The sequence below is a fragment of the Mesoplodon densirostris genome, chromosome 2 (genome assembly GCF_025265405.1).
Source record: "Mesoplodon densirostris isolate mMesDen1 chromosome 2, mMesDen1 primary haplotype, whole genome shotgun sequence".
In the NCBI taxonomy this organism is placed as follows: Eukaryota; Metazoa; Chordata; class Mammalia; order Artiodactyla; family Ziphiidae; genus Mesoplodon; species Mesoplodon densirostris.
Window position 1 is genome coordinate 46,779,488 of NC_082662.1, and position 18,555 is coordinate 46,798,042.

At 41.4% G+C, this 18,555-nt stretch overlaps 1 protein-coding gene across 4 annotated transcripts in view; it reads left to right on the plus strand.

Moving 5' to 3' along the window:
• The window catches only part of TCEANC2 (transcription elongation factor A N-terminal and central domain containing 2), a 38,029-nt gene that overhangs the window by 675 nt on the left and 18,799 nt on the right, over positions 1 to 18,555 (plus strand). The window contains exons 1-3 of one of the 4 annotated variants that reach the window (XM_060089837.1): positions 91 to 250; positions 856 to 999; positions 14,037 to 14,178. In XM_060089837.1, coding sequence (XP_059945820.1) covers positions 898 to 999; positions 14,037 to 14,178 — 244 coding nt within the window. In that variant the 5' untranslated portion in view covers positions 91 to 250; positions 856 to 897. Of the gene's footprint in view, positions 1 to 90; positions 251 to 352; positions 444 to 855; positions 1,000 to 14,036; positions 14,179 to 18,555 lie in introns of those variants that run through there. The other 3 variants (XM_060089839.1, XM_060089840.1, XM_060089838.1) reach the window with 3 other exon arrangements.

Below are 18,555 nucleotides of genomic sequence, written 5' to 3' on the forward strand. Positions count from 1 at the left end.
ACTACAGCCGCCCTAGGTGCGCCCGAGCCCGCCCCTTCGCGGTGTATTCTGGGGAATGTGGTTTGGTTCACAACCACCCCCTCTACCCCGCTGACGGGCGTCTGTGTTCTCCCGGCTGGCTGAGCCTCTAACGAGGAACTGCAGCAGTGGAAGGAAGCGTCGGTTTAGTTCTGACCCCCAAGGTCTAGGCTTGGGCCCTCAGAGGGTGCGTTCTGGAGAGGCCCAGCTGCTGGCAGGGCTGCTTTTCCTGGTGGGTCTCACCCCACATGACATCGTTTTCAGGCTTCCCCTTCCTGGGCTCCTGAGTGCTGAGGGCAGAGGAAGGTGGTGGTTCCCTTTGCTCTGGGATCAGAGCAAGTCAGTCGTGGTTAGGGTCCTTTGACCACGGAGTAGTTCCTGGAGATGACTGGTTGCTGTGAGGACCCTGCTGAGATCTGGAGGAGGTTGTTGGTTATTGGTTACTAGGGGAACCCTTGGGGTTGTGGCTATGGTGCGGTAATTAAGACAGCTTCATTGAACCCGGGGGAACTCTGCCACAACCCAACCTAAATTGGAGGAAGCTTTAGAAGTCACCAGGTTCAACGCCTGGCCCAGTATTGGAAGCCCCTCTACAGTGTGCACTTCTGAAAGCTAGGCACCTCCTAATTCAGGAAGTAGACCCATCATTATATACAGTTTTCAGTTTTTAGGAAGATGTTTCTTTTTCAGGAGGAAACCTTCCTGTGAATTGCACCCAAGAGTCCTAATAATTCAGGAATGCTTCCAGAGTGTGTAGAACCCAATTGTGTCACTTTAGGGAACACACATCACAGAAGCTTTGATGACGTTTTAGAACCTGCCCTCTTTCTTGAGCAGATCACGGTGCAAACACGTGAAGGTAGTTGGAGTCCCCTAGCAATGGATAAATTCGTCCTTCGAACACCCAGAATCCAGAATAGTCCTCAGAAGAAAGCTCCTGGAGGAAAGATTTACAAGCAGGCCACGATTGAATCTCTGAAGGTGAGAGGGGATCTGGGAGTGGAGAAAATGTGCAAAGGACTGTGATAGCCAGGAGGTCTGGAGGAGTTCTACTATGGAAGACCTGTGAGTTACTTATTTCTGTGCCTCCTCCCCAGAGTGTTCCTGACCACTCCAGGTTTGTTTCCGCCATACCTTGTTTATCAATTCCTGCACTTCCGTTACACTCTTCTAATTACTTTGGCTTTGTGGTATGTTTTGCTAGCTGGTAGGATAAGTCCCCTAAGTTATTCTTCTTTTGCAAAATTTTCTTGTCTATTAAATGGAATGTTAAAGTACCAAATATAATTTTGTGTTCCGTGTACAAACTCAGTAAGATTGGGTGATGATACCATACCCTCATATCCTATTGACCAGAACCGCATCACATGGCCTTTACAGCGACAGCTGAGACTGGAAGAGAGACTGTTAAAATAGACTCTTTGCAACCTCAAACTGTCTGATTTCTGTTAGCAAGGAAGAGTCAAGGAATAGATACAGGATAGACAACCAACAGTGAATCAATGGATATAAGTACCCAATTAGTGGTAATTATTACTTCACTAAAAACAAACAAAAAACCGTTTGTAATTAGTTCCCTTTGTCTTCTTGAACCTCTCCTCCTACATTACTGACTTTTTCTTTTCGGTTCCCTTTATTGCTTCCTGTTTTCTCCACTAGACTACTAATGTTTGTGCTCCCCCGAGCTTTGTCACATTTTATGTGTTTGGCCAGGGTGATATTCATCTTAAGGCTTCCCGTGACTGCCAAACTTGCACCTCTAGACTAGATCTCTGAAGGTGAGAGTGAGATCTGGGGCTAGAGGAAATGCACAAAGGACTGTGATAACAAGGTGGCCCTCTGAGTACTTGACTGATATACTCAGTTGGATTTCTCTTCTAGATGTACCCCAGGCTTACCAGACCCAGATTAGAAAGCAGTAAGGGGGCATATAAACAAAAGCCCTGGGTTCTAGGCCCTACTGTGCAGCTGTGTGATCTTTAGCAAGTCATTTCCTTCTCTGGGATCTCACTTTGTCCTCATCTAGAAAATGTGGTGTTTGACTTACAGCAGTGTTTCTTCAAAGGAACACTGTTGTCCTTTGGGGCAAGATAATTGTTCATCATTTAGAACTGTCCTGTGAGTTGCACAAAATTTAATATCCCTGGCACTCAGACAGTAAATGTCAGTAGCAATGTCCCATTGTGATGACCAAAACTGCCCTACATATTTACAAGTACCCCTTGGTTGAGACCTACTGAGCTCTAGATGGTCTTTAAAATCTCTCCTAGTTTTGCAGTTTTGTGACTTCCTGGAACACATTCAAGGTTTTCAGCTGTTTGTCAGAGTATCCATGGATAACTGTACACGGTAGTGATTCTCAGTGAGGGATGGTGGTGGGCAGGATTGTGATATCAGACTGTCTGGAAGAAAAAGAGGATGGTAGTAATTGAACTACATGTACACTCACATACAAATACCCAGATTCTAATATACCTTCCCTGACCCTTCTGCCCTTTGTGTCCCCACGTGGGCCCCAGTTGAGAATCACTGTGTGTGATGATGAGAATGAGCCTAGTGAAGATTATGGAATCAGAATAAACAATAGGCATATGGAATAACATTCTCTTTAAATGCAATAGTTTTTCTTCCAAACCTGTTTTTTATTCTCCTGTATTTATTTTATATCCATATACCAAGAAACTGGGACTAGAAACTTAGAAATGATCCTTAATTCTTCTCTCTTATATCTAGTTTTCAATTCTCTCCTAAAAATCCTTTTTGCCCTTAACATCTCCCACTTGAAATTCAAAATCTTGTTGAGGGCTCCCCTGGTGGCGCAGTGGTTAAGAATCTGCCTGCCAATGCAGGGGACATGGGTTCGAGCCCTGGTCCAGGAAGGTCCCACATGTCACGGAGGAACTAAGCCTGTGCGCCACAACTACTGAGCCTGTGCTCTAGAGCCTGCGAGCCACAACTGCTGAAGCCCGCACACCTAGAGCCTGTGCTCTGCAACAAGAGAAGCCACCGCAATTAGAAGCCCACGCACCACAACCAAGAGTAGCCCCTGCTTGCCTCAACTAGAGAAAGCCCATGCGCAGCAACAAAGACCCAACTCAGCCAAAAATAAATAAATAAGTAAATTTATTTTTAAAAAAATCTTGTTGAATTTAGAGCAGTGTCATGGTCTGTTAACTTGTCTCTGTGCCCTTGGCATCCCCTGTCATTCCAGCCTCCACACTTAAGCCAGAGAAATAAGTCTTTTTTAAAAAAAAAAAAACTACTCAGGTCACCTCCGTGCCCGAGGAAACCACTTCCCTTAGTGGTTTCAAATTACCTTTTGATAAAGACATTTCTTTACGTGGTACCCAAGGCCCTCTTGTGACCTGGTACCTGCTTGCCCTGCTGCTCTTCTTATTTACATTCCATCCAGTGTCAACCACTCACAATTTCCCAAAGATGTTGTGTTCTTTCATACTTTTGTACCTTTGCTTATGCTGTCCTGTTTGCCTTGAACGGCTTTTTTCTCTTGTCTTGGAGGCAATATAGTATAGTAATTAAGAACACAGACTCGAGCCAAACTACCTGTGTTAAAATCCCGGCTCTGCCACTTAAACTACCTGTGTGACCTTGGACAAGTTAACCTCTCTGTGTCTTTCCTCATCTATAAAATGGGATTAATAATAATATCTATTTTATAAGGTAGTTAAGAAGTTTGAGTGAGTCGATGTATGTAAAGTGCTTGGAACAGAGCCTGGCACATACTAAATACTATGTAAGTGTTTGCTGTTATCAGCTACTTTATGAAATCCTTTGTTCCCATGACCTAGTCAAGAGTTTCCTCTGCTATAAGGTCTTTCCTAACCACCCTCTGTCCCACAGATACAGAGCCAATCTAATCTCTCCCTTCTCTAAGCCATCCCTATATCTTAACATGCCTCCACCATCGCACTTACTGGTGCTATATAATAAGTGTTTCTTTACATGCCTGTGTCCCGCTACACTCTCAGCTTCTTGAAAGACTATGTCTTATTGGTTTTGTGGCTCCAGTAGCTGGCATGGGGCTTGGCATATAGAAGGCCGTGGTGCATTTTTCTGAATGACGAAATGGTTAGTTTTTTTTTTTTTTTTTGACTGCACCCTGCGACATGCTGAATGACCAAATGAATTAAACTCTAAAAGCCTTGGCATGGCATATGAGACCCTTTCTATTCTGTCTGAGGTGCCATCTCACCTCATCTCTTATAGCTCCCCATTCACGGGAATGCATTCCAGCCACACCCCATTTCTTGCTCTTCTCTATCTAAGCTATTCTCTTTCATGTCTCCAGGTCTTTGACTTGATGTTGGTCCCCTTTCCTGCATCTTTTACAGAGTGAATTCCTACCCATTTGTCATCCCGCTCAAGTGAATCTTAGATTGTTTCATGAGTACAGGGACCTTGGACATTTCATTTACCTCTCCACCCTTGGACCTATCAGAGTGCTTGGCACATACTAAGTGGTCAATAAATATTTGTTAAATAAGTGAATGATGAAATGCTTCCTGGGTCCTTTGTGGGGAATTAATCTTTCCCTCTTCAATACTCTCTTGGCACTTGGTTCAAATATCTGTTGTAGCACTTACCTTACTGTATTGTTATTATCTGATTACCTGTAGTTTCCCCAATCTATTATGAACTATTAGGACTGGGACTGCAGTCTCTTATATTCTGATTCTGCTTTAAGACCTAACACAGTGCCTGCTACATTGTATGTAAAAATTTATTGAATAAACAATAATCATTATTTGGGGATGCCCTTGCTGGGTCTGGATAGTAAGCTACTCCACAAATGTTATTGTGAAACAACTTTATGCTCAATACTATGCTAGGTACTTTAGGGAACATAAGAAAAATTTAAGATAAAAGTATGAGCCTTAAAAAAAAAAAAACCACCTGCCAATCAATACAGGGGACACGGGTTCGAGCCCCGTTCTGGGAAGATCCCACATGCCACGGAGCAACTAAGCCCGTGCACCACAACTACTGAAGCCCGCACGCTCTAGGGCCCGCGAGCCACAACTACCGAGCCTGTGTGCTGCAACTGCTGACGCCTGCATGCCTAGAGCCTGTGCTCCGCAACAAGAGAAGCCACCGCAATGAGAAGCCTGCATACCGCAATAAAGAATAGCCCCCACCTGCTGCAACTGGAGAAAGCCCACATGCAGCAACAACGACCTAATGCAGACCAAAAAAAAGAGTTAAGAGAGGAAAGAGCTCAGCATCTGTTTTAGTGGTCAGAGCACCTTAAAGAGATGGAAAGATTTGGCTAGGTAGAGGGAAGGAGCGACATATAACTATTCAGTAAGTGGTACTTGCTGTTCTCTTTCGTTAATGCATGCACACATGCTTACTTTCCTGTGTACACAATGGCAAATTAAAAACAAGTTGAGTTAAATATGAATTCTAGAGAGTCAACTAGGTCCACGTTCTGCCAAGTGACTATTCCCACACACCACTGTCATGTTTTAATGACATGAATCTGCTGAATATTCAAGCCTCAATTTCCTCATCAGTAACATCAGAAATAATATTTAACCTGCAGGGTTGTTATGAGGGCTAAAAAAATAAATGCATATTGAAAGGGCCAAGCATTGTACCTGGCACATAATAAAAACTAATAAATAGGGCCTCCCTGGTGGCGCGGTGGTTGAGAGTCCGCCTGCCGATGCAGGGGATACGGGTTCGTGCCCCGGTCTGGGAGGATCCCATATGCCGCGGAGCGGCTGGGCCCGTGAGCCATGGCCTCTGGGCCTGCGCATCCGGAGCCTGTGCTCCGCAACGGGAGAGGCCACAACAGTGAGAGGCCCACGTACCGCAAAAAGAAAAAAACAAAAAAACAAAAAAAAAAAACTAATAAATAGTTCCCTCTTGTATGGAAAAAGAGAGGCTGCGTAGTAAAACTAGAGCTGAGAATGATGATGATGATGGTGATGATGATAGTAATAATGATTCCTGCTTACATTTATTGAGCCCATTTCTGTGGGCCAGGCATTGTGCTAAGTGCTTTACATATATTAACTCTTTAAATTCTAATAATAGCTCTGTGAAATGGATGCTTTTATCATTTATATTTTACAGATGAAGAATCTAAGGCACAGAGAGATTAAGTAGCTTGTCCAAAGTTATGAAGCTGTCAGTGGCAGAGCTGGGATTTGAACTAGAAAATCTGGTTCCACAGTCTGTGAACTAAAAAAAGTGGAGGTTTCTGAATGCCAGCAGAGGAGGTATAAAAATCTTGGAATATTAGGACCATTGTACTTCTGTTATCAGCATATTACAAGTAATTTTGCCATAGCCTTATCACATGCAATAAAAGTGACACTCAATAAGCTCATGTGGTGTACATTTGAATAGTAAAGGTTAATTTGGTTAATTTCTTCTTTCTCCCTAGGGAAAGTGATTTCTTCTGTTGGTTGCAATAGGAGATTTTTTTAAATGGAAAGATTCTGAAAAGATGCTAATTATTTTAGGTTCTGCACTTAAGAATGCTCTATATATCTTTATACTCCCTTTGTAGGATTGACTAGCCAATATGTTGTCCCCTGCCCCCACCAGTGGAATGGTGCCCATTTTATTGCTTATGAGTGAAGCATTTTCTTTAATTGGTTTTACCAAACCTGATATTCCAGCTATCCACAACTGTAAGACCAGATGGTATTTTGGAGAGCACCTTTTCTTTCTGGCAGTAACCATTCCACTACTCATTATAGCTTCCCATTCATATTTTATTTCCACTTCCCTTTTTCCTCTAAGTAATTCAGATAAGAACTTGCAGTATCCGTTTTGGGGCCTATGTGTGGACAGAAATAGGGAAACATTCTTTGTATGTATATGGAATTCTCTGGAGCGGACTGCTATATTTTTCTATTTTTGCCCTAATATTTCATATCTGAAAACTGTACTGTACTTAGTCCTTGAGGGTAGATAAAACTTTGTTCAATTACATCTACTGCACACTGGGGATAGAGAGACAAATAACGAACTGTTCTGGCCCTCAAGTTGTTCATAGTCTAATGGAGAAGACAGCCTTGTAGATAACTATTTGCAGAAAGTACAGATGGGGTAATTGAAGCCTGTATGGATTACAAACTCAAAAGGGAGTTTGGTCAGATGCGGTTGGAGAGAGGCAAGCAAGGCTTCATACAGGTGGTGATTCTTGAAGAGTCTTTCAAAATAAGTAGGTGTTATCACGTGGTTCAGGCAGAGAAAGAGCATCCCAGGCAGAGGATGTGAAATACTGTGGTTTGTTTAGGCAGCTTCAAATAGTTTGATGTATGTTGAGCCAATGGTGAGGCTGAAAAGGATGTCAGGAGCCAAGTCATATTTATTAAGACCTGTTATGCCATACTAAAGAGCTTAGGCTTCTGTAGTTCCATATGCTGGAATGATCTGATATGAAACCCCCAACCTCATTCCAGCCTTGTAGAAATGCTTGATAAAAAGTCTCCAATACAGGGACTTCCCTGGCAGTCCAGCAGTCAAGAGTCTGCTCTTCCACTGCAGAGGGCGTGGGTTCCATCCATGGTTGGGGAACTAAGATCCTGCATGCTGCATGGTGTGGCCAAAAAGGAAAAAAAAAAGTCTCCAATACAGAGCTGAGCTTGAAAAGAAGAAAGAGAAACCCTCAGGTGCCAGGAAGAAAGAGGAAACCCAGACCCAGAGCTGGAGATAACAGGCATACCTTGGAGATATTGCGGGTTCGGTTCTAGACCACTGCAATTATGCGAATTTTTTTGGTTCCCAATGTATATAAAAGCTACGTTTCCGCTATACTGTAATCTGTTGAGTGTACAATAGCATTATGTCTAAAGAAATGTACATACCTTAATTAAAAAATACTTTATTGCTAAATAATGCTAACCATCATCTGAGCCTTCAGCGAGTTGGTATCTTTTTGCTGGTGGAGGTCTTGCCTCAATGTTGATAGCTGCTGACTGATGAAGGTGGTGGTTGCTGAAGGTAGGGGTGGCTGTGACATTTTCTTAAAATACGACAATGAAATTTGCCGCATCAATTGACCCTTCCTTTCATGAATGATTTCTCTGTAGCGTGCAGTGCTGTTTGATAGCATTTTACTCACAGTAGAACTTCTTTCAAAATTGAAGTCAATCCTACCAAACCCTGCTGCTGCTTTATCAACTAAGTTTATGTAATCCTTCATTGTCATTTCAGCAATCTTCACAGCATCTTCACCAGCAGTAGATTCCATCTCAAGAAACCTCTTTCTCTGCTCATCCATAAGAAGTAACTCCTTACCTATTAAAGTTTAATCACGAGATTGCAGCAATTCAGTCATATCCTTAGGCTCCACTTCTAATTCTAGTTCTCTTGCACTTTCCACCACATCTACTGTTAATTCCTCCACTGAAGTCTAGAACCCCTCAAAGTCATCCATGAGGTTTGGAATCAGCTTCTTCCAAACTCCAGTTAATGTTGATATTTTGACTTCTTGTGAATCATGAATGTTCTTAATTGCATCTAGAATGGTGAATTCTTTCCAGAAGATTTTCAATTTACTTTTCCATCAGAGGAATCAACTATCTATGGCAGCTATAGCCTTATGAAATGTATTTCTAATGTATTTCTAGACGCATGTATCCTAGAAATGTATTTCTAGGACTTGAGAGTCAAAATTACTCCTTGCAGCAGAATGGATGTTGTGTTAACAGGCATGAAAACAACATTAATCTCGTTGTACATCTCCATCAGAGCTCTTGAGTGACCAGGTGTATTGTCAATGAGCAGTGATATTTTGAAAGGAATCTTTTTTCGGAATAATAGGTCTCGACAGAGGGCTTAAAATATTCAGTAAACCATGGTGGAAACAAATTTGCTGTCATCTAGGCTTTGTTGTTCCATTTATAGAGCCCAGGCAGAGTAGATTTCGCATAATTATTAAGGGCCCTAGGATTTTCAAAATGGCAAATGAGCATTGGCTTGTACTTCAAGTCACCAGCTGCATTAGCCCCTAACAAGATCGTCAGCCAGTCCTTTGAAGCTTTGAAGCCAGCATTGACTTCTCTCTAGCTATGCAAGTCCTAGATGTCATCTTCTTCCAATATGAGGCTATTTTGTCTACACTGAAAATCTGTCATTGATTATCTTAGATGGATCTTCTGGATTACTTGCTACAGCTTTTACTTAAGCACTTGCTGCTTCCTTGTACTTGTATGTTATAGAGATGGCTTCTTCCCCTAAACCTTATGAACCAACCTCTGCTAGCTTCAAACTTTTCTTCTGCAGTTTCCTCACCTCTCTCAGCCTTCATAGAATTGAAGAGAGTTAGGGCCTTGCTCTAGATTAGGCTTTGGCTTAAGGGAATGTTGTAGTTAGTTTTTTTGTTTTTTTATGATTCTGATTTCTCTCCTCTCTTAACATATCAGTTATACTTCTTTATTTTTTTTTATTTTTTATTTTTTTATTTTTTTATTATTTTTTTTTTTTTGTGGTATGCGGGCCTCTCACTGTTGTGGCCTCTCCCGTTGCGGAGCACAGGCTCCGGATGCGCAGGCCCAGCGGCCATGGCTCACGGGCCCAGCCGCTCCGCGGCATATGGGATCCTCCCAGACCGGGGCACGAACCCGTATCCCCTGCATCGGCAGGTGGACTCTCAACCACTGCGCCACCAGGGAGGCCCACTTCTTTATTTTTTTGAATTTTATTTTATTAATTTTTTTATACAGCAGGTTCTTATTAGTTATCCATTTTATACATATTAGTGTATATATGTCAATCCCAATCTCCCAATTCATCACACCATCACCCCCACCCCGGGAATGTTGTAGTTAGTTTGATCTGTGCAGACCATTAAAACATTCTCATATCAGCAATAAGGCTGTCTTGCTTACTTATCATTTGTGTGTTCACTGGAGTAGCACTTTTAATTTCCTTCAGGAACTTTTCCTTTGCATTTATGACTTGGCTAACTGTTTGATGCAAGATGCCTAGCTTTTGGCCTGTCTCGGCTTTCAACATGCCTTCCTCACTAAGCTTAATCATTTCTAGCTTTTGATTTAACGTGAGAGACGTGTTTCTCTTCCTTTCACTTAAACATTTAGAGGCCATTGTAGGGCTATTAATTGACTTAATTTCAGTATTGTTGTGTCTCAGGGAACAAGGAGGCCCAAGGAGAGGGAGAAAGATGGGGAAATGGCTGGTTGGTGGAACAGTCAGAATATTTATCAGTTAAGTTTGCTGTCTTGTATGGGCATGGTTTGTGGCACCCCAAAACAATTACAATAGTAACATCAAAGGTCACTGATCACAGACCATAACAAATATAATAATAATGGAAAAAGTTTGAAATGTTGCAGGAATTACCAAAATGTGGCACAGAGACACGAAGTGAGCAAATGCTGTTGGAAAAATAGCATCTGTAGACTTGCTCGTTGCAGGGTTACCACAAACCTTCAATCTGTTAAAAAAAAAAAAAGCAATATCTGCAAAGTGCAATAAAGTGAAGTGCAATAAAACAAGGTATGCTTATATATAGTTCCATGCAAACCAGGTACAGAGTTTAGGGGCTGGGGTTTTAGGGCCAGTATGGGGACAGCAGATAAGGCTTCAGGCCACATGAAGCTGGGAGTCAACACAGGGCTACTATGCTTTTGAAAAATGAACTAGAAAAATTCCATCCACCAGTCCAAGGAATCAGCATGAAGATTGTATCATCTCAGGGTTTGAGTTCAAAAAGAGTTGACCATAATAAATTAGAACCTCACACTTATTACTATGTGTGTATATATATTTTTAACTTCGTGCTATCTGCAAAGCTGAAAAATTAACATAAAAACTGGCCCAGAACCAGGGAAATCCAAAGGCCTTGACAAAGGCAAAGGTGAGATTTCCCTGTTAAGGCACTTCACAACCTAGAGTACACAGGACTCCTGTGGAAAACAATCTCCATTAAAGATGAATTCATGGTCAAAAATTACAAAACTCTACAATAAAATAAATTACCAGGAGGGAGGATGAGCAAGTAGATGTAAATAATAGAATTTCTCCTCCAAGAAGCAGAGATAACAGTCTGAAAGAGACCTTAAATATGTTTGAAATGTTCACAGGATAATGAAAGTAGTAGAAATGATAAGAATAGGATAGTATGAAAAGAAAACAGGCAGATTTAGAGAAAAAAACAAAAACAGAATTTGTCCAATGAAAAAGCATATCTGTTGACAAAGAAACACATTGAACAGGTTAAAAGTAGGTAAGTCATAGCTACAGAGAGACATGCTGAATTGAAAGCTAGATCTGAGGAAATCACTTAGAATGCATCCCACAGAAATAGAAATATGACAAGTTAAGAGACTTGAAGGACAGGCAGAGACCATGTATATTTCAATAAGCATTTCAGAAGGTAGAGACTTGGAGGAGGATACTGGTATAGATTTCGTTGAGTATCTTAAAAATAGTAAGGGCAAACACTAAAATGATAGAAATAGAATGTATAACTTCCAAACCATAAAAGAAAAAACAAGATTAAAGAAAACTCAGGCTGTTAAATAAAAGATAAGAAAAGAAGAAAAAAACAAAGAGAAAGTATGTCCAGTGTATCAGTAATCATAATAAATGCAAATGCATTAAACATGCCTATTAAAAGATAGAAACTCTCAGATTGGATAGGGGAGGAGGAGCAAAATAAAGCAGCCATAGGCTATTAAAGCATAATGACCCAGAAAAAAAGTTGAAAGTAAAGGATGGAAGACATATGAATGTATAATAGGCAGGAGTTCATTGAAGCAATGTTTATACTAGGGGAAATGTGAGGGGGGAAAACGTCCCTAAATATCCATTAGGGGAGTAGATTTTAAAATTCTAAGACATTGTGTATAAAAATAATGGAATAATATTCAATACTATTAAAATAGATCAACTGGGTTTATACATATCAGTATGGATAAATCAAGAAATTATACGGAGTGAAAAAAGCAAGCTGCAGAATATTATATTTACACCTTCTTCCTACTGAAACTATCCCTTACCTGGTGGCTTCATCGATGTATTTGTCATACCATTTAATACTAATACTGTTTTATATTGTAACAGCTCATAAAAAAGTCCTCTGTCTCAGTTTTGGCTAGGGCTCCTGAAGGCTGAGAACAAAGGAATAGCTATAAAATGGTGTTCCCAAATGTTATTCTAGACCATCTCTACAGAACTTGTGAAGGCAGAAAATGAAGACCAGTTTTGGAATCCTGAACCTATCACCTACCTTAGGCAATAAAGAAAGTTGAAGGTAAAAAAAAAAAAAAAAAGAAAGAAAGTTGAAGGTAAAGAGAGGAGATAGAATTCCTTTGGATAAAGTGGGAGGGCTATGGTATTTTCACTTGGAGAACGTGACCTCAGTTCCTGGAGTTGGTGGACCCAGAGACCAGACCTGTGCCTGGGAAAGTCTAAAAACAGGGTGGCAACTGATGCCACAAGAAGGAGAAGTGGCTGCTGTGGGAAAGCTGTTATGCACAGAGTTTTTCAGGGCAAAGATGTGGGCATAGTGGAGAAAATGCTCACTGGCCTGGAGTTGAATTAAAGGGGCTCAGTTCACAAGGATCCTTGGAAGGGCAGTGGGACCCCTACAGTGAGAGTGGGTGAAGCAATTGCCAGAAACTGGAGACTTAGGGTGGACCTCTAAGCGGCTGGCTGGAAGAGGCCTTGCTAGTGTTGTGGGAACTGCAGGGGAGATCTCAACCATGGGAGCTCTCCACGGAACTGCAAAAACACCTCATGAATATCTGCCAAGTCTAGAGAGCACTGAAACCTGATGAGCGTAGCATCACAACCAAAAATAAGGCTTTTGCTTTCCCTTACTGCTGCTTTTTTTCCCAGTTTCGAACCTGGAAGGGCCAAAGACCAAAGCAAACAAGCAGATGGGGGTGGAGGAGAAGCAGAGGTGGGGAAATAGAGAAGTCCCCAGACATCCCCTTCTCCCACCACGGGCAGCTAGGCTAGACCCCAGCCAGGGAGGGAGTTGAGACTTCTTGGGTTGCTTTTTATTGAACTATCACCTGCATGTAGAAAAGTAGACAAATATGTACATCTTAACAGATTTTCACGGAGAGAACACACCTGTGTCACCAGTATCCAGATCAAGAAACAGGACATTTATCAGAAGCTCCTGTGCCCCTTCCCAGTCCCTACCCGGGCCTACCTCCCCAGGGTAATAATGATAAAAGCAAGAAAAAAAATTTTTTTGTGCAATTATAAAAGCGACTTTATTTTTTTCTCCCAGTTTACTTAAAAAAAAATCTTAGTTGAAATAATTTCAAAACTACGGAAAAGTACAAAGTATAAAGACCTTCCTCATCCCTTTCACCCAGATTCCTTAATTGTTAATATTTTACACTTAATGGAAAGATTCATGTCAACTTTAAGATAGTGGTTTCTTCTAGAAACGGAAGGAAGGGAATGAAGGGTGAAGGATGTAAGGAGGCTTGAACTTTACAGTGTTTTATTATTTTATGTGTAATGGTAAAATGTTAACTGTTTTTTCATTATAAATAGTGAGTTACTCTACCTTTTTATGTGTTTAAAGTTTAAAAAAAATTCTTCAAACAAAAGAGGGTTTGAGTTTTACCATCTAGGAAGTAGGGAGCTGTGTGCTTTTTATTGTTGAAATAAATATGTCTTTATAACTTCTCTGCTCTCTGTCCTTGCCTGTGAATTAAGATACTTAAGTGAGCTATAAGGTTGATTCACCTCAGCATCATTTTTCTTTTCTTCTCCTCCTTACTGCCTCTCAGTGCTAAGTGCCCAGTGGTGTCTGACATGGTAAGGTTAAAACTTGCACTTTTCCTAATAGATGTAACTCTCTTCCTGATTTGCAGTAAGCAGGAGCTGCTTTTAAGCAATTACCCATCATTTGGGGCCATCACATATATTGTGCTTTCGTTCAGGTCATAATCAATAATTCATATGTCAGTAGGAGCCCCATTAGCTCAGGTGAGGCAGATGTCTTTCTAATGAAAATGTTCCATTTTCCAAATGACTTTTCTTTTTCTCAGAGAGTTGTGGTTATAGAAGACATAAGAAGATGGAAAACTATGTTGGAGCTTCCTGATCAAACCAAAGAGAATCTAGTTGAAGCCTTACGAGAATTAAAGAAGAAAATACCCTCCAAGGAAGTGTTAAAATCAACAAGGATAGGTATGTTCCTTCCGAATTTTATAAGTGCTTATATTTTATCTCCTTCTTTCTCCTTTCCTCCCTCCCTCAGACATTATCTGTCATACCAGTGCTTCTCAAACTATCTGTGGTGAGAGATCATTGTTTAAGAAATTCTCCATTGGTTGCAGACTAATACTTCTAAAATATAATAAAAATTACCAGAAAAATGAAATTAAAATATACAAAATGTAAGCCCTACTTTTTAAAAAAATTATACTCAACAAATGTAGAAGTACTTTGTCAAAGTTTTCAATGCTTACTTCAGTTTCTGTACTTACTGCATGAACTTGTAACTAGCATGATCTGTGGATAATGTTTTGAGTGTGCTTGATGCTGGGTGTGCAAAAATGAAGAAGACATGATTTGTGACCTCAAGGAACTTAGGGTTGGGTGGAGAAACAAGCAGGTAGACAAATGGGAGCAGTAAAATAGTATAGGTTAAAAATAAAAACATATAAATACTGTCCATGGAACCATTCTCATCTGTACAAGGTATATGCTGGCACAGAGGACAGGGTAGTCTTACATCTGGGGAATTCAGAAAAGGCTCCATAGAAGAGGCGACATTTCACTTAAATCTTGGCTTTTCCGTCTTGAGTAGAAATAACTTCCAAAGCATGGTTTGTAAAAACAAAATAATAGCAACATTTGCTGCTACATCATTTATTACAGCATTGGAGATATTTTAAGAGGTAAGTCAGGAACTACGTTGAATTACCATTTTAGTACAGTACACAACTGTGACTAATATGCGAGGGAGGGCCAACATGTGTTCCTCAAGCTGCTCCCAAGTCCCCAGGGAGTCCAGGGTAGTCGTTCACAGCTGCTGTTCTTGCCCTCACCAGTGCAGCCATTGCCTTCTCTGCCTCCCCTTGACCTCTTGTTCATGAGAAGCAGGAGAGAAAGCAGCTTCAGACTGGCGCTAACAGCTGGCAAGAGCTGTGCGAAATTCCCCAGAGGTTCCCCCAAGAGTCTTGAGAGTTGCACCCCTGTAATATAAACCAGAATCTGAGAAAATTAGATGCTTAAAGAACATAAAACCCTATCATTATAGCCAAGGAGAGTCTCCCATCTGCTGCTAGATTTTCTCTTTATAGGGTGTGGTCACTAGAGGGCAATAAGACCATTCATATGAGCAGATAAGGTATTTCCACCAGTAGAGGGTACTAGTGGTTAATATTTTATGACATGTATACATGTACATATGTGTATGTATATGTTCATATTTAGGCACACCACAAATACCACTTACAATCAGATCTTAAATATCAACATAGTAGTCTGGAATTGTCCTACAAATACAGAACAGATGACAATTTTTTAAAAATCATTTCTGTTTGTCCTTTGAGTACCATTGTGAATATGCTTTCAAGAATGGGTGTGTCTGATGTTCAGAGATTCCAATTCAAGAATCATAATGAAACCACAACAAGGGGGTATAACTTAAGAGGAGCTGGTAACCATCCAACTTTTGAGTCTTGACCCTATCCCAAGCCTTGCCATCACCTGAGGTTGTGTGGAATATACAGGTCCCTTGGTCAGTTGCTAGCCTGAAGATTCATTTGGATCATTGCCTGAGAATGTTTACATTCTTCCACCTTTAGCCTCCTGCCTGTCCCTATCCTGTGGGCTGTAAGGGGCAAATATTTACTGAGTACCTTCTTTGTGCTAGGAACTATGCTGGCATAATGATGAAGGAGACAGATACTGTCCCACCTTTTTGGAGCCTGCAGTCTAATGGAAGGACAGGCAATTTAACAAGACTTGGTCATACCATGCAGTGAGTGCTCTGATGATGAGGAGAAGTTAGCCCAAGGAGTATACGTGTTGGGGGTAGAAAAGATGTTAAAGAATGTGTCAGGCCTGGGTATGTCACATGAGCTGTACAGAGGGCTGGAGGTGGGAGAGAACACGGTACATTGCAAAAACTAAAAGAAGTTTTGTGTACTTGAAATGTAATAAGCTGGAGACAGAGTCTGGACCAGGTGGAGAAGACTCTTTGTAAGCCATTCAAAACTGTTTGGGCTTAGCATGCGTATTAGTTACCTGTCCCTGTGTAAAAATTACGCCCAAATTTAGCAGCTTAAGTGTCTGTTATCTCACACAGGTTTTTTGAGGGTCAGGAATCAAGGACCTGCTTATCTGGGTGCTTCTGGCTCATGGTCTCTTTAAGAGGTTATAATCAAACTGTTGGGTGGGACTGTAGTCATCTGAAAGCTTGACCAGGGCTTGAAGATCTGCTCCTAACTGCTCACTTATGGGATTGCTGGTAGGAGGCCTCAGTTTTTCATCACCTGGGCCTCCCATAGGGCTGCTTATGACATGGCATCTGACTTTCCCCAGAATAAGTGATCCAAGAGAGAATAACCAAGATGGAAACCATAGTGTCTTTTATCATCTAGTCTTGGAAGTAACATACCATCACTTCTATTATATTCTGTTGATCACACAGACCAACCTGGGTACAGTTGGGAGACAACTACACATGGGTTATGAATACGAAGAGGTGAGGATCATTGGGGGCTGTCTTGTAGACAGGCTATCACAGCATGTATTTCTTTTAATTTAACCTAGATATATTCTACTTCCTGGACCTGCAGATTTATGTTCATTTGTAGAAGTTTTACAGCCATTATCTCTTCAAAAGCACGTCTCCTTTATTCTCTCTATTTCTTTGTTCTGGGATTCTACACTTAGAAATTTGTTAGGTCTTTTATTTTCCATGCCCCTTAGCTCATATGTCTCCTTGTCTCTCAAAAAATTCTGGGCAGTTTCTTTAGTGTCCCACAATTGTGGGACATCCAAGAGGAAATGTCCAACAGAATGTTGGATGTACAAGGCTAAAGCTAAGGAGGGACAGTAAATATATACTTGAGAGTCATCATCAGCATATAGTTAGAAACTGAGGCAGTTGCCCAGGGAGAGTATGTAGGAAAAGCAAAGAGCCAAGTCCCAGATCCTGAAGCACATCAATATATGAGGCTCACAGGAAATGGAGAAAGTGTGAGCAGGGAAATGGGAGAGAACGCTGTCATGGAATGGGAAGGAGGGCTTCTGAGAGGGGATTCGTCAGCAGTGTCCATCGTTGTCAAAGGACCAAAGAAGCTAATTCTAAAAATTGCACATTGGATTTTACAAAGTAAGGTCATTAATGATTTTGGTAAGGACAGTTTCAAAGGCAAGGTTAAGGGCAGAAGCTTGAGGAGTGAGGAGGAGGTAAGGAAATGAACTGTGAAAAGAGACAACTCTTTCAAGAAGTTTGGTATTGAAAGGAAAGAGAGAGGTGGCAATATCAGAAAGGAATGTGGAATTGAAGAAAGTTCTAATTTTTAAAATAGGAGAGAACCTAACCTGTTGAGTGACAGGTTCGTAGGGAGACCTTATCAGGGAGAATGGACCAGGCTTTGTAAGGACTGACTGTGGAGATGAGGATGCCATGATGCCTCTCATTTTGTTGTCACCCATACCCCTTTTACTGGCTCTTTCTTTCTACCTTCGGATACACTTAAATCTTCTCCTTTAATTGTCTGCCATCTTTTCCAGATACCTCGTTTCACTTCTTCCTTTTATAGCCAAATTCCTTTAAATATGATTAATAATCACAACTCCCATTTCTGCCCCTTCCCCTCCTTCATTAAATTATTTCCATGCTGGCTTCTCCCACAAACACTATTCTTCTCTGTAAGGACACGAGTGATTTCATTCTATCCAAATCCAGTAGTCTTATCTCAGTTCTCATCTTCCCAGAACCGTGAACTTGAGACCATTGATTACTCTCTTTTCTGTCAATAAGAATGACACTGAACTTGTTGCCAATTCTTTTTTTTTTTTTTTTTCCGGTACACGGGCCTCACACTGTTGTGGCCTCTCCCGTTGCGGAGCACAGGCTCCGGACGCACAGGCTCAGCGGCCATGGCTCATGAGCCCAGCCGCTCTGCGGCATGTGGGATCTTCCCGGACCGGGGCACGAACCCTTGTCCCCTGCATCGGCAGGCGGACCCTCAACCACTGTGCCACCAGGGAAGCCCTGTTGCCAATTCTTTATCTTTTTTTTTTTTTTTTTTTTTTGCGGTATGCGGGCCTCTCACTGTTGTGGCCTCCCCCGTTGCGGAGCACAGGCTCCGGACGCGCAGGCTCAGCGGCCATGGCTCACGGGCCCAGCTGCTCCGCGGCATATGGGATCCTCCCAGACCGGGGCATGAACCCGTATCCCCTGCATCGGCAGGCGGACTCTCAACCACTTGCGCCACCAGGGAGGCCCCCTTTATCTATTTTTTAAATGTTTATTTCTTTCAAGCCCTTATCTGAGTTTGTAATTATTTATTTAATTATTTACTGAGTTATTTTTTGTTTATT